Genomic DNA, 16,214 nt, shown 5'->3' on the forward strand with positions numbered 1-16,214 from the left:
CATCTGCTGTCTCAGGAAGCTGCTCTCAGAGAAGTTTTGTCTGTAAGCAAGGATAAAACCCCACCACACTCCTTTGCCCCTCAGCAGGGCAACATCTTAGGGCCAGGTTCTTCCACCATTTACACCCATAATTAGCTGGGTTGCTCTCACTAAGATTACTGATACTGTTTCAGATTAATACATCTCTACCTGGCCTTTTGCAAACAGCTGTATGGCTTTCCCCACAGACAAAAAGTGTTTGTCAACTTGGTGTCTGCTTTAAACCAGGAAGATGAGGCAACTGTGCATGCAGTTTATTCCCGATTCATTCCAAGAGGCCTGGGAGCTGGGACTCCTGGGCTCTGATCTCAGCCATTTATCAGCTTCTCTGTGCATCCATTCATGCTCCCACACAACAAAAACCACAAGAGTCCTGGTACTCGCCAACAGGGAGCCAGACACTGAAAGGGGAAGGTAGGGAGGAGGAAGAAGGTAGAGGAAGTGCTTAGTGAGGGATGGAAGTTGGAGAGGAAAAGGGTGGAAAAGCAGGGGCTGGAGAAAAGATGGTAGAAGCTGAAAAGCTGAAGGAGGAGAGAGAAACATCTGCAGATAAGCAGCAGCAAAGGCTCAAATGGAAAAGTGTGAGAAAGAAGATAAAACATTTCTGAATGCCACAAAGTCTATGAGCAAGAAAGGATATGAGGTTATAAATGGATTCTTCACTTCCCTCCTCTTAAAAGCACAGAGGAAAAACTAATGAAATACATACCAGGGAGCTGGGCCAGGGCAATGCCATGGGGAGAAGCTGGATTGCTCCCACCTGTCCTCCTTGTGTCACCCACTGCTCCTCCTGCATAAAGGGCAATCTGACCATTAACATGGGGGGGCTGAGAGAGCATTGAGGAGGTGTCCTTTCTCCCCACTGCTAAAACCCTTTCAAGACCTTCCTGTTGACATCTGGCCATTTTTTTGTACTGTTCCATCTTAAAATATTGTTGGTGCTCCACACCCCCCCCCCCCATTCTGTGTGTTCAGACTATGGCATTGGTGGCAATCCAAGGCAGTCCAAAGAGGCAGAGTTGCCATCAAAATGATAAATAATAACCCTTTTGCAAGAAAAGGATGACTTCAGTCCTGCACAATTAAATCTGTCCAAGCAGAGGTCTCACAGACTAGCTTTGGGACTCTGATATTCCACAGATCATTCAATAGCTATCAGAATATATGCAAAGCAATATCAGGTCTTTACTGTCTAGCCCATAGTAAAATAGGTTCATAGTTTTATATTTAACAAGGAAAATGAAGATGAGTCACCAAGTACTTTTTGTCTAAATACAAAAAAGGTTTTGCAAATATTTGCAGTTTGAAAGGCATTTTAATAAAAGTTTGCTGAAACACTTCTACAAAGTTTTCTTTGTGCAGATTTTAAAGAATGCCTGCATATCATTCATGTCATAATAATACATTACTATACTGCAGAGAACATACAGTATTCTTGTATTAAAATGTCAAACACTTTGATTTGGATCAGTCATTTTGTCAAAGAAAATCCAATAGGGAAAAAATAACCTTTAAAATACCATGTTTCTTGTATTTGTGTTGCAGAATGAGTGAGAGTGCACTTCACTTGCAAGAGAGAAGTAAAAATATAGTTTATTGATATAGAATAGGGAGTTAACAAAGTTCAATGCAACAGTGATTTAACAAGATTCGATGGCAAGGTACACTTGATTATTTACTGCATAGAGGACAGGGTCAGACAAAAACTGTCAGGGAGACCCTCCCGTTGAGTCATGAGGTTTGGAAAAGGATCCCCTTGCTTTCTAAACTCCTTCTCAGAGAGGAGTCTAGGTGCGGCTAGATCCAGTCCTAGTCCCAGACTTGGTCAACGGTTTATGTCTAAAGGATTATATATATATATGCGCAATCAATCCTTTATACCACTTAGCTAAGATTTCAAGGTTTAGCATGCTATTAGTCACTTACCGAGGATCTGTTGTGGCAAGGAATCTCTCAACCTCGAGGAGTAACCTTGAGAGGCGTCCCTGCTCAAGGGGAGATCCTGGCGTGCAGCCTGCTGCTGTGCAGAAGAGCTCAAAGGGCTCTTGGGCTGCTCACTATTTATGGGGATAAGATGATTGACCCATAGTCATATTTGCATGCCGACCACAGATTTTAGTTTCTTCGCTGTGGTTAGGTGGGTGCATTGCACAATAGCCCTTGGCTATTGTGTTGTTATCTGTCTCCCCCGAATCCACTTTGAGTGGGATGCAGCCATCATGACCAGATGCATCCATTACGACAGTCACTGGTAGTTATCACCTGAGCAGGGTTACAGGAGATAAAGGTCGGGGGCGGGGAAAGCACACTGTCACAATTTGCCAGTTAAATATTTTGAGCATCACAGCAGAGAGGGGTCCACTAACTCGAGTCAGTTATAAACACCCTTAGAAAATGGTTTTTAAGGCAACCAAGTGAGCTAAAAAATCATTGTAAATTATCTTCTTGAGAGTTAGACGTTAGTTTCCTTCTCAAAGGGTGGGTTTTTGCTAGTTTCTCACAAGGCCTTGATAGAATGTCCTCTATCCTTTCTTGGTAAGCTCTCTCTGCTGCTAGACCTGATTCATATTCTCACTGCTTCTCTTCTTCCTCAGCATCACGGGCCTGTTGATAGGCAATTTGAGCCCTGAGTTGCTCTTGGTATTCTTTTGCTTCCTTTACTTTTCTGGAAATGACATGAATATTTTTTTACCCACACTTCATGAATAAGCTAAACAACTTTTTATTATTATGATTATTCAGTCTGTTAGCATTCAACCTTAGACCAAAGAACCATTCAAAACTCCTTTTAGGTGTTAAGAATAACTACCACTCTATTAACCAAATGCTACATGCTAACCTTACGTTCTTTGAAGAATGAACTGCATTCTGTTGTATGTTATCAAGCAGATTGCAAAATCAGTGCTTAACAAAAAAAAAAAAAAAAAAGAGAAAAAAAGAGCAAGAACAACCCCTTGTAATCAGCATGCCTTCCCTGCCCCTCACAGTGACAGTGAGAGGACAGAGAATGACAGTGTCAGGTCTCAGTCCTTTCCTAGCTCAGGCTCATTGCTGCAGCAGCCTTACACCCCATCTCCACTCCCTCATTCTGAAGATAACAAGTTACTGACAACGGGGAAGACAGGGTGCAGGCTCCTGCTGTGGCGTTGGACTAATATTCTAGGAAATGGCTCTCAGAAGAAATCATTCTTCCATTCTACCTTAAGACTCATATATTACTTTCACTACCCTCTGGAGCAGCAGTGGAAGTCTACCTACATGCTCAGGCACACAGACACTTAAAATGCCAACAGTCTAGTCAAGACTTGTGCGCTAATGCAACGCAATTGAACCATGCAGCACTTACTGATGCCACTGAATGCCATCTTTGCTAAGTGAAGCATATCCAAAGTGAAGCCCAGCATGTTTCCCTCAGAAAGGTGAGATTTCTGCCATATCCAGGAGATTGTTACCAATAAAGCCATCAGAGAACACAACAGATACTGGCTCTGGAAGGAGCTACTCGGTTACCTCCCACGGACAAGTGTGGAGAAAGGGCAGGAGTACAAAAGGGAATTTGAGTGAAATAAGGCCCTTTGTCCTAGGCTTTGCATGACACCCAGAGGAACGTTTCAGCTACTGCGTGTAACTATATTCTCACCCCGAAGAACTGTAAGGTAAGGAGAACCCCGTGCAGTAGTCTGGTATTTTGGTGGCTGACTATATGATTGTTTAAGGGATGTGTGTGGGTGGAGTTTAGCAATAAGCCTGAACACACTAGTTCTCCTAGGTAAGTAACGAAATAACCTTTCATTAACCTTCCTCCCCAAACCTCTGCCACTCCTAATAACAGCTCAGAGTATGAGGGGACATATTTAATAAACATGATGGATGTAAGTCACATGATGGTCCAAAAAGACCAAAACAAGGATATGTAATGAAACACCATTATTTGTATGATGAGATCAGAATTAGTGATTTAATACCAATTGCAATATAACAGGGCTGCTATTGAGCAGTTTGGAGCAGAGCCTCTCTGAACAGAAGAAAGCCCACCCAGTGCTCTTGGAGTTATCTGAAAATGAGAATTAGCCTACACACAAGTTTAAAAGATTGATCTGCAATGAAATGAACCGATGTCATAAAAGAAAAATACCTTGCATACTTTTCTTCTTGAATATGCTTGAGTTCTGTGATTGCTTCAGCTAATAACTTCTTCTCTTGAGCAAGTTCTTCCTGCTCCTTTGCATTTCTCTGCACTGCAAAAAAAAAAAACCAAACAAACAAACAAAAAAAAAACTTTTAGAAGATAACAGCACTGCTAAGCTTGAAGGGACAGTGAGACTGTATTCAAGCCAAGTAGCAAGCCTGAGTTTTGTTGCTTCTGAAGAGGCACACAAACAATGGCAAGTGTATTCTCAGCTTATTTGTTTTTCATCCACTCAGAACAGAAAAGATTTCACATTCAGAACTTCATAATAATAATGATATAATTAATAATAATGATTGCTTGCTCATGCAATCCTTACTTTACTAGGCTCTGCTCTGATGATAGCAATGGGAAATTAGTGTAAGGAATGCCTGTAGGAGTAAAGTTTCAGAAGCAGATTCAGAGACAGTAGCATTGTTGTCCACTCAACCATACAGCCTGTGCATGCTGGGCCAGATGGTCTTCCCAAAAGCAGTGTGTTGTACTCCCTCTGCCTTTGCCAAGACTTGCATTCATGTGGTAGATTTGGTGCACAGACAGCGAGTTGTTATTACTTACACTTCTCCTCCATCTGCAGTTGTCTTGTATCCAGGACATCTTTCAGTAGCTGCTTTCTAGCCTCCTTTTCTAATTGCATTTGCTCAGCCTTCTTGGCCCAAACCTTCACCATTCTCTTCTTTGAGGAGCTTGTCCACTTCTTTTCCTCGCTGTTTCTCCTCCTCCAGCTGTTGAGCCAGGTGTGCCAGGTAAGTCTGTTGCTCCTTGAACAGCTCTTGCTGCAAACACACAGACATTTGCAGATCTGAGTAAATGAGTTCAAAAAGCCCTTTCAAAACGTGAAGAGAAGCGGTGGTTTGCAGACAATGTGAGAACTGGGAGCCTAGCGCTCCATCCCAAATCCTGTTATGGGAAAGCTGTGCAGAATCTTCTTCCTGGCCAGTCAACAGTGCCTGGACAACAGTGTAAGAACAGAACAAATATAAAGTGATCCCTTCCCCCATAGCAGCTCAGCTGCCTACAACACAAACATTTTACAAAGACTTTCCACAGCTGACCAAGCTACTTCACCCTCACCTGCATTAGAAGCCTTGGAATCTAGAAATATAATAATAAATAATAATAAATATCACCTCCTCTAATTTTGTGCCAAGGTCTAACAGTGAGTTTATACAACTTTCTTAAACTACATGAGCTTCTAAATACCTTGAGTGGAGTAAATGAATGCAGCTCCCTGCTCTGTCTTAAAGTTACCTTGAGACTCATTTTCACCTTGAAGTTGGATAACCTACTTGTTTTAAATTTAGGAAGTGACAGACACATCCATGGCACCTCCAAGATATTTAATATGAGGTTTTGCATCTATATATCCAGCTATTAAAGATTTAAAACAATTTCTTAGTATTAATGAATGAGAATAAGTTAAATATTTACTTTCCTCTGCAGTTACAAATATTTAATAAATCAGGTCCATGAAACAAAAAATATTTTTCTATCCTCCATTACATCCATGCAGTATAAGGATGAAAAAGCTCAGGTGATTTGTACACAATGGAATCAGCATGGAGGGACAAGATTCCAGGATTTCCTGAGAGCCCCCTTCTTTTGTCTAGCCTGGTAGTCTTGCTGATTGCAAAGCATGCTTTAAAGTACTCGCTGGGGTTTTAACAGATAATGGGCTTCTTCAGAGAAGTAGAGCACTGGCAGGAGGAGAAGCAACAGGCTATGTGTTGTGGTTTAGCCCCAGTCGGCAATTAAGTATCACACAGCCGCTCGCTCACCCTCCCCCCCGGTGGGATGGGGGAGAGAATCGGAAGAGCAAAAGTAAGAAAACTCGTGGGTTGAGATAAGAACAGTTTAATAATTGGAACAAAATAATAGTAATAATAATAATAATAGTAATAATAGTAATGAAAAGTAAAACAACAAGAGAGTGAGAGAGGAACAAAACCCAGGAAAAAAACAAGTGATGCAACTGCTCACCACCCGCTGACTGATGCCCAGCCAGTCCCCGAGCAACGATCGCTACCCCCCGGCCAACTCCCCCCAGTTTCTATACTGAGCATGACGTCATATGGTATGGAATAGCCCTTTGGCCAGTTTGGATCAACTATCCTGGCTGTGCCCCCTCCCAGCTTCTTCTGCACCTGGCAGAGCAGGGGAAGCTGAAAAGTCCTTGCCCAGTGTAAACACCGCTTAGCAACAGCCAAAACATCAGTGTGTTATCAATATTATTCTCATCCTAAATCCAAAACACAGCACTATACCAGCTACTAGGAAGAAAATTAACTCTATCCCACCCGAAACCAGGACACTATGCAACAAAAGAATCAACTTGTTCAGAGAAAAGGGCTTGTGTCTGATCTCATTTATACTGTGCAGTTCACTAAGGGCCACAAAATTAGTCTAGATGAGGTATTGCCCCACAACTTCACAATGAACACCTCTAGCCCTTACTTTTCTTTTTGTTTTCTCCTCAGTGTCTTCCTGGGGTTCCTGAAGATTTTTCTAAGATCTTCATCTCTAGGGCAAGTTCACCTTGTTTTTCTTCATTAAGACAATTCTTCTTGTCCTGTGCTGCACTGAGCAACACATCCCTACATTCCTTCTGTTTCTTTAGCTTTTCCATCTGAAGTTGTTCATTTTCTAGCTTAAACAGTTGCTGCTGTTCTTCCTACAACGGTAAAAATAGCCAGCTTGTAAAATCATTGCATAACTTCAAACTAAGTGATGGCTAGAATTAGTTTAATTGGAACATTGAAGAGCAAAGATAAATACTTAAAGCCTTTCTTGCTGACATTAGAGAATTAGTGTCATCCATTAGGTCTGTTAAAACATGAACCTTTTAGCATATCATTCATTAGAATTCAGGATTTTTCTCTTTATCACATGCACTTCAATACCAAAACACTGGAATGACTGATGTACTCCAAATATTTCAAGTGGATAGACAGAGTCATCTCTTTAGAGAAATCGATATCATTGCAGCACGTATGATCTATATCCAAGTCTTCACACGCAGCCATAACCACTAACCGATAACAGAGCCATGTGTTCCTCCTGTTTCTGCATATATTATCTGTCTGGTGCCTGTGCTGGATGTTCAGAGCACTGCATCTCTAGTGGACATAAGGTTGCACAAAGTAATTGTATCCTTATATTCTGATGAGCAGTTACTGAATTTCCATGGCTTCAAACCATTCCACTTTATATTGGAAAGAACAGGAAAATGGACAGTAAAGTTGACTTCTTAAGAAAGAAACAATGAAAAATAGCAAATGTATATTCAAGATCAAACAGGTATATGTATATTCAAGATTATTTAGCCAAAAGAAAAAAAATCCCAAAGCAGCATCAATAAAGTAATTTAGCGTAATTCCTGATCATCCTGCATTTGAATAAGTTTACAAGCACTCATAGTGGTAAAACAGTATGTGGCCATCATTAGCTTATCTACAGGTCTCAGAAACAATGCCTGAGCTGTCTTGAAGGTACACAGTTTTTTGTTAACCTGTTTTTAAATTAAATGTCTCTTTTGTAATGTCAATAAATATTCTAACATGCATCAGCAGGTTTGCCATAAACAACATGTCTAATCTTCCCCGTAGGAAGTACAAGCTGCACCTCCTAAGGAATGTAACTTGTTATGCTGGACATAAAGCACCCACTGACTCTTCCAGTGTTTCAAAGCCAAAGCTGACTTTGCTATCTTCCTGAACAGCCAAATTCATTTTCAGAAGCTGGTAAAACAGCTTTGAAACTCAGTATATATTATTTGAACCACTAAGTAATCCAAAAAACTTTGAACAGTAAAGAAGGAAAGAAGGCGGAAATAGTTAGCAGTCTACTGGGCAAGCTGGCACATGTCTTAGGCTGAATTCTGATGTCAGTGAAGTTGTATGAGAGTAGCCAAGGATGGGATCCATGGTGCTTACTCTGTGAAAGTTTATACAATGGGGTAACACAACATTGCAAATGTACAAAGAAATTGTTACCAAACATCCATCTGCAAGCCAGGACCAAAGTGCTATGGCAGAAACTCATCTAGCACTTCTGAGACTACAGCCAGAATAACATTACTTCCATCACCTCAAGATATCACAATTCTTTAAGGGAGAGAAAAGACAGAGGGAGAGGAAGGCAGCTAATGTAGGTAACAGCTAATGAAAAAGCTAATGCAAAAATTGCTGTCTCTGTTTTGTCATCCAGCCTGAGATATCTTGATGCACACATATGGTCTATCGTGGCAAAGGTGCAAGTTTTGCTTCCCTAAATAATCTATTTCCATTGCAACAACCAGAAGAAACCATTATACACAGAGACTTAGCTGTCCATAGCGTGTCCTTCACCCAGATGAAACCCCTGATCATTATAGGCTACCAACTCTGCACTGAGAAACTTGTAAGGAGGCCATCTGTCACATCCCTCTTCTGCTGAAAAAGGATTACATCCCATTTTCAATATAGAAACTCTCCTTTATGGACCCTTTGAAGAAAGCTTTTTTTCAGAGACTAAACCACTTTACCAGAAATTTATCTCCTTGATGGAGCCCAAGGCAGCTTCTCTTCAGGGGAAGCTACAAAGTCTTCTATTCTAATAGCATTTTTCTGAAAAGGCCAGTTAAGTAGAAGTGTTCTTTGCCTGGGAGGTTTGGCAGTGCCTTAAAAGTTTTTACAAGAAAGTAATTTTATTCTGCATGTTTTTAAATAAGTGAAACATTACAGTCTAGCTTGGAATAAGGACTCCACTGTTTTACAGCCAGGATTTTCAGAGCTTTAGATTCATTATTGTCATTATTTTTAAATGTAGTGGAGTATATATCTTGCCAACATCAGCTTCCAGTGCCTAACAGAGTACCCTGAGTGATCATTCAATTGCTACATGTAAATAGCTGCAAAATGAAGACTGAGTCTGAACTAAATAGTCTCTCATAACTCACAAAGTCAACACAGAATACTGTGAACTAGCAAGCCCCACTGAAGCCAGCACAACTACAGCAAGCCTACCCTGGGGAGAGATGAGGAAAAAAGAGGGTAGTGGCCAAACAGTCGGGCCAAGGTAGCCAAATTCCTCCTGTGATGTGACGCCCAACAGCAGCCAGCACTAATAGGCGAATAGGCGAGAGAGCTTAGGCACTGCTTACTAATTTGTTTAAAAAAAAAAAAAAAAAAAAAAAAAAAGTAGATTCTGAAATTCAGTCAGCTTGGGCATGAGCAGTTGGGATTTTTCATATAAATGTGTCTCCTCATGTATGTGTCAGGGTCCTGAGTGTACCAACAGGCTCTGCAACCTCCCCGCAGGGGCTTGTCTGCCTGTGCTCACAGCCAGCCCCGACATGAGCCTTGGATCAGAGAGCTGGGAAAGAGCAGTGTGAGAAAGGCCTGAGAGGAGTCGCTTGGGAGCTGCAGTTAGGCTCAGTCTCTTGCCCTTGGTGCCTACGTGAGCTATGCTGCAGGTACGCCTGTGCCTGAGGTCAATCCTGATCCAGACCTACTGACTTGACTTGCTGGCTTCATCTTGGACTTCATCACTACAGACCTGTCGAGCAGTTTGGACTGTTAGATGACCCCAGTTACTGTCAGCAGACCTGCTCTGCTCCATTCCTTCGGGTACTGTGGGACTCTTGTCGGGAGGACAGCGTACTTGCCTGCCCTGCTGTCACCTTTGGCTCCTGGCTTGCCTTCCCTTCTGGGAGCAGCACACTCTTACTGCTTCCTCCCAGTGCACTTACCATGATGATTAAACATATGTATCATGGTCTGAGATCTGGTGTTATGCATTACAGCTGGGACACAAGACTCTCTAGCTATCCCGCAGGAAACTGGAAATCAGAAAACTGCAAAGATGTCTGGCAACAGCTTAAAAACATTTCCATTTCCCACAAAGGCTCCGAGAGGCTTTGAATGCCAAAATCCTTTACAATGCTAAGTTTCAAAAGATGTATTTCCCTCTGTAAACAGGAATGCATTTGCCACAGCTCTGGAGAAGAGGCTTAGCATAAATAGGACAGTCTCAGATACTAATGGAATCGGTGAAGATACAAATAAGGTATGGATTAATCTAAATGTCTAGTAAGCCTATCATTAGGAGGGCCTTATACACAACCCTGAATTGAGAATGATATGGAAATTACCAGCAATCGAGCCTCTTCTTTCAGCCGCTTTGCCTCCTCTTTGTGAGCACTGAGCACCGCTACCTGGGCACTGAGCACATTCAGGATTTCCCGATTCTGTTCTGATGATTTCTGCGTCTCCACTGCCTCTCGCTTTTCCTTAGCCAACCTATCCTCTTTTCAAAGCTCTGCAAACATCTGCTCTTCCTTCTTCTGTTGCTTTTTCAATTCCTCCTTCAGAGCTAGTTGGGCCAGCCGGTCTTCACACAATTCCTTCTGATGTTTCTTCATCTGCTGTACACGAAGCTCCTCACATTGTTCTCTGAAAGGCAATATAAAAGTTTTTTTTAAAAAAAGTCTCAAAATAATAAGCAAGTCTGGAGGTGTGTGATGGATGGAGGCTCCCAGCTCATAACTACTCAGAGGACTACGGCTCAGGATGCCAAATTCTACACCTGGTCTGACACTGACTCCTTGTGAGGCCTAAGGAATCACAGAGAGCCTGATTTGATGGAGATTTTGACCTTAATCAGTTGAAGAGCAGGTCCTATATTTGCATTTGTAAAAATAATATATGTACACATGCACAATATATAAATATTTTATATACACAAGGTGTATTTTATATATGTAGTTGGAACGTGTTGTGTGCAGTTTTTTATATATATAATATTTTAACATATAAAACACATGCACACTACGCTTGTTCAAACATGTAGGTTGTTCTTTATTCAAATGAAGACTTAGAATAGGTTTACTAGTCACTTGAAAGCTCATTCATATTCAGAAAATACTCTGAGAGCAGAAATTTAGGTTACAGTTGAACAGGAACCACTAGAAATTTATTATTTTTTTTAATGAAGTTTTGTGGGATAATTCAGAAAAGTTGCAATAAGAGTCTGGAGAAGCTAGAAAGTCAAACAAGTAATACAGCTTTCAATTTTCATTTACTCACTTCAATTGAGTTGCATATAAGCAGATACTTATCTTCAACTGAAGAACACACGACCATTTAGAGATTCTGCTTTCATTTTTACAAACAAAGCAGTATTGAGATCAACATATGCTATTAAACAATATTTAATTTGAACAATATACAAGCATTTTAATTCTGTTCTATAACCAGGATATAGATTTTCATAAAATCAATGTGAAACTAGCAGACAATGGTGAAGATCTACAAGCGTTAAAGATCTGTAAGCTCTAAGGATGTGCGATAGACACACATGAATGCTGTGAAGTAAAAAGATATCTCACAATTTCATGCTGAATGAAACCATCTTCTACAGATTATTGCAGTGCTATTTAGGAATTCATAGCAGACATCATAAGATATCATTGACTGAATCTTGAACCACTGCATGACAGCGTATACAATGTGAAATACTATTACTTTATACAATGTTTAGCTGACAATCCTGTGCAGCAAAAATATTAAATATTCATCAAGCACCTATCTCATAGTACTATCATTCTCCACATCAGGATAGTTATTTAGTTTTCATAACTACAGCAATGAAACAAAATCTGAATTAATTCCATTGACTAAGATTTTTTTTTTTTACTTAGAAGCAAAATTAAGTTTGCCAGCACTAAAGATAGATATTTGGTGATTTGCTTTTTCATGCTCTGTGGCTCTGCTAAGGATCTGTCTTTGCTAAGTCTTCACTTTTCTAAATGATTCCTAAGTCCAATAGCTGCTGTCTCCATCTAAACCTACATCTATATTCCCTGACCTGGGTTTCGGGTATAGAATTAATAGGAGTGTTATTCTCTATCTGGGGCCATGGGTTCACACCTCCACGGAGGCTACAGAAACGATGCAAATTTGGCCTCTCCCTGAGGTCAATTGCTATATCCACTGGCAATGAGGCAAACAGGGAAAGAGTTTAGCAACACAGGATGTGACTGGTGGTCTATAACTCATTTCTGCCCTAAAACTAGCAAGATTACACTATACAATAATGGCTTCTTTACTTGACACTGCTCCTTTGTCACCTCCCACTCACCTCCTGCTAACAAGCGCAGAATGAGCGCAGCTCCAGGTATCATTAATATGTGGCTGAGGCAACTACCAGCGTGTAATAATTGTGTGTTGGCTTACAAGATCTTCCAGAGCTTTACCAATACAACTCCATGCTAAGCCAGCCTAATAAAAATTACTTAGGGCTTATAAACCGCAAAGAGCATTTCCCCGAATAGCCCTCCTCCAGTTCAGAACTGGCTGAACAAGCTGCTGACAGACAGAAAAATTGACAGTGCCGAAAGCCAGCCTGACCCTGTTCTCAGTGCCACAGCAAGAGCCATCCAACCAGTCAAACTTACAGTAGAGTGGTGCAAAATCAGAGCTGTGGCTGTGGAGGGGAAAGCTTGCTACACCTCACTCTCCCTTGGTGCTGCAGGAGTGAGATACAGCCAAAGAACACAATGCTTGACCTGTAATTTCATGCAGAAACAGAGGTCTCGCCACATTTTCTTCCTGTCAGCATTCACTGTTTGCTGCCTCACATTTCAGCTGTAAGCTTCTGGGTCCAAGGGCATCTCTCTCTTCATCCTCTATTTGTAAAGCACCTAATGCCATCGAGGCAGTGGTGAAAGGTGCTAAGCACTATATACAAACAATAAAAGGGAAAGCAGTGCCATGAAAACAAAATTCTCATTTTACTTGATATCCAGAAGGCATTTCTAACTTCTTAACTGTTCCTGACTGAGAAGAAACAACAGTAATCTGCCAAGTCCCCTTTCATCAACATCAAGTCTCCATAAGATAAAACCTCCCACACTTAGCACTTTTCTCCCCCAATCCTAGGACATGCCACATCCTCTAACCAAATGTTGCGTTCTTCCTGGAGACCTGGGCTTGTATCCTCTAAAGGAGGAACTGTCCCTGGAATGAGGAACCATCCTCAGCTCAGGTCCTCAGAAGAGAAGGGTGAGGAAATACAGGAACGAAGGAGCAGATGCCAGTGCAGGCTAGTGAAAAAGGATGACTGTTTTACTTCCTTGTATGAGACGGGGAACCTTCTGCCCACTCATTCACTGGTTGTCCCAACAACAAAAGCAGAGATCAGCACAGCGATGTGCATGCTGTGAGCCACGACACACTCCAAGAGGTGCCCCTGCCTTCAAGCAGGTCAACAAACATCCTACATCATTGCCGGTTTTCTTATGTTTTAACACTGGGATCTATCTTCCAACTACTGGGTAGGAGTTAGTGGTGATTAAAGACTAGAGTACTAATTAGTATTCATGAAAAACATATTTCTCAAATGTTCTGAGGGAAACATGCCATTATTAAGATTTGAAATCTTACACCATTAGAAATAACTGTATTACCTTAACACAATGGGTTCAAAGTTCTCTCAGCAGTGAAGGAATAAAGAATTAGTTATTCTTTTTCATTATTATAAACTAAATTGAATTTAATTGAATTCTCAGAGGGGAAGATAAGTTAAATAAAAGTTCAGCATGGTTAGAATTTTATATTAAAATAACCCTGCAATTGCTTGATTTCATCAAAATAATTCCTTCAAAGCAGCTTTTACAGCAACCTATAAACATCTGCTCCCCCAGATGGCTGTTTTTCTTCCTCACTTTGCTATCCTAAGCTTCTTAACATTAAAATTGTGCCTGTATGTAGCCACTTCCCAAAGACAGAAACTGCATTTATTTTTTATTTATTCATTTTATGGCTGCAGTACAAAGTTGCTGTGATAACAACATTCTCTGTATGGATGCTTCTGATGTTATCACAAGAAAGAGGATGTAATGTGTTTTATGCAAATTTTAAGACATTGCAATTTTCTTTAAAGATACCAGTGATGAACATGCCCTTGGGCTAAAACTGGCTGAATATCTTTTCATACAAATTGTAGCCCTTCATGAAAATGAATTCCAGCGGGACTCCGGCGGTCCAAGGACTGTGCCCTCCGTCACCTTGCAACAAAGGACTCTTCCTGGCTAACATGACTACTGAGAAGCTGTTAAATCTATACCCTGAGGCTACAGCTCCAAACCCAGCCCACATGGCTAATAAAAGAGCTGCCTTTTAGTACTCTGGAACAAGGTACTGGAGCACTGTACACTATAGGTGCTCCTATACCTCAGGTTTGAGAATCTATACCTGCAAAAGAGTGGAGCGCCTTAAATTTAAAAGAAATATAAAGAAGTCTGTATTAGGTTTCAGAAAGACATTCAAAATAGTTGTAAATTCACAGGCAAAGAGAAACAGAAAATCATGTGTATATCCACCTGTTACTGAAATGACCTCCCAGGGCTCCTATGGGTGTGCCCTAGAGCAACGGTCTCCAAAGTGGGGTGTGCAAGACAATCCATTGGGGTGCAGAAAGAAAATATGTTTTGTACCATTAATAAATAACATTAAAAATAAAAATAGTGTTTATTTCATCTTTATCTCACCCTCTTAATTTCTATTTTTGCATATGTTTTATAATGTACATAATATACTAGTACAGTAGTACAAGTATATAATTTATAAATAAACATATTGGGGGCAAGTGCTAAAAATTCTTTTTTATTGATAGGGGTGTGCAATCAAAAAGGTTTGGAGACCACTGCCCTAGAGGACAGGTTGTGACACAATTACAGATTTCTGGTTGTGGATCTTCAATAAGTGTTGGTTTCCTGATCAGCAAAGCCTGCTCCCAGATCTCTGCATGGACCAGGATGGTTTAGGAGGAAGAGTAACAGATAACAGTGGGGGAAAAACAGATTTGGGGCTACTTAAAGAAGACAAATACATGCAGATTCAGATATTAGAAGTTACTAATCTAATCAGAATCGATCACCACAGTAGAGACTTCCTTTCTCATTGGAAAAGAACAAACTTTAAAATATTACTAAGCATATACATGAAGAAAGATATCTGCCTTTCGAAGGAGAGATCAACAGACAAGGTGAACTGTTGTCAGTTGGTGTTATTAAAGTTTTGGTTTTTTATAGGGACCTTAACTTAAAAGTAGAAAGAGACAGAGCTAGAAGAACAGAGGGAGGAACTAACTATGGAAATGTATTTCTATTACATCAGGACACTCAAAGAGAAGGACTCTGTGCACTGTAGGATGAAGATTCATTTGCAGAGATACTCAAAGATTGCCACTCACAACAGCTGTGAAGAAAGATTATTTCACTGCCTCTAAATCCTCTGAAAAACTGCAGCCAGCAGAACACCACCAGTAAAGCTCCAGCAACACTTTTTAATGGGATACTATGTGGTATGAATATTGCCTAGATCCGAGAGCAGACCGGGAAAGGTAGAAGGATGATGGGAATGATCCCATGAGACTGAGTGAACCACATATCAATAGGGTTGTACTGGGAAGTAAGAGGACCTGAGAAATGTCTCAGGCAGGCAACTGCAGCATGAAAGTCCAAGTATGTATCACCAGATGATGAGATTCACTGGTGGGATTCATTTTGCAATTAAAATATCTAAAATTAGGTATCTAAACAGTAATCTACATGTGAGCTAAATTCCCATTCTAATCAATGGGAACCTAATCAATGCAGTCAGTGGAGGCTAGGGTGCAGTTCAACTGGCAGACCAGTATATGCCTACTTTAAGATGACATTAGGTTCCTTTAACTGTCCTGATCTCAATGAAGATCTACTGAGTAGAACACAATTTCAGATTCCCAGTGAATATAAAGATACCAACACTTAGACACCTACCTTTAGGTGTCTAAATTGCAAGCTGAATCCCTTCTCCTTGGCATGTAAGACAAGCTACAAGTACAAAATAAAAGGCACTCCAGCAGTGTCTCCTCTAAACAATTTTAAACATGAATTTCAACCATTTTGTATGATGGGTAGAGAACAAACTAGGAATTGTAAATTGTGAGGGCCATATTTTAAAGC

At 40.7% G+C, this 16,214-nt stretch overlaps 2 protein-coding genes across 2 annotated transcripts in view; both read right to left on the reverse strand.

The window, feature by feature from the left end:
- Window positions 1-1,988, reverse strand: part of CZH18orf32 (chromosome Z C18orf32 homolog) — a 349,853-nt gene extending 347,865 nt beyond the window's left edge. Inside the window, exon 1 of the mRNA XM_075488901.1 lies at window positions 1,966-1,988. The gene's annotated coding sequence lies outside the window, so the exon portion shown is untranslated. The remainder of the gene's footprint in view (window positions 1-1,965) is intronic.
- Window positions 1,989-2,361: 373 nt separating this feature from the next.
- Window positions 2,362-16,214, reverse strand: part of CFAP53 (cilia and flagella associated protein 53) — a 48,232-nt gene continuing 34,379 nt past the window's right edge. The window contains 7 exon segments of the mRNA XM_075488784.1: window positions 2,362-2,704; window positions 4,175-4,277; window positions 4,787-4,898; window positions 4,900-5,004; window positions 6,683-6,728; window positions 6,730-6,899; window positions 10,359-10,659. Coding sequence (XP_075344899.1) covers window positions 2,467-2,704; window positions 4,175-4,277; window positions 4,787-4,898; window positions 4,900-5,004; window positions 6,683-6,728; window positions 6,730-6,899; window positions 10,359-10,659 — 1,075 coding nt within the window. The 3' untranslated portion in view covers window positions 2,362-2,466.

Source organism: Mycteria americana, assembly GCF_035582795.1.
Source record: "Mycteria americana isolate JAX WOST 10 ecotype Jacksonville Zoo and Gardens chromosome Z unlocalized genomic scaffold, USCA_MyAme_1.0 Scaffold_18, whole genome shotgun sequence".
NCBI lineage: Eukaryota > Metazoa > Chordata > Aves > Ciconiiformes > Ciconiidae > Mycteria > Mycteria americana.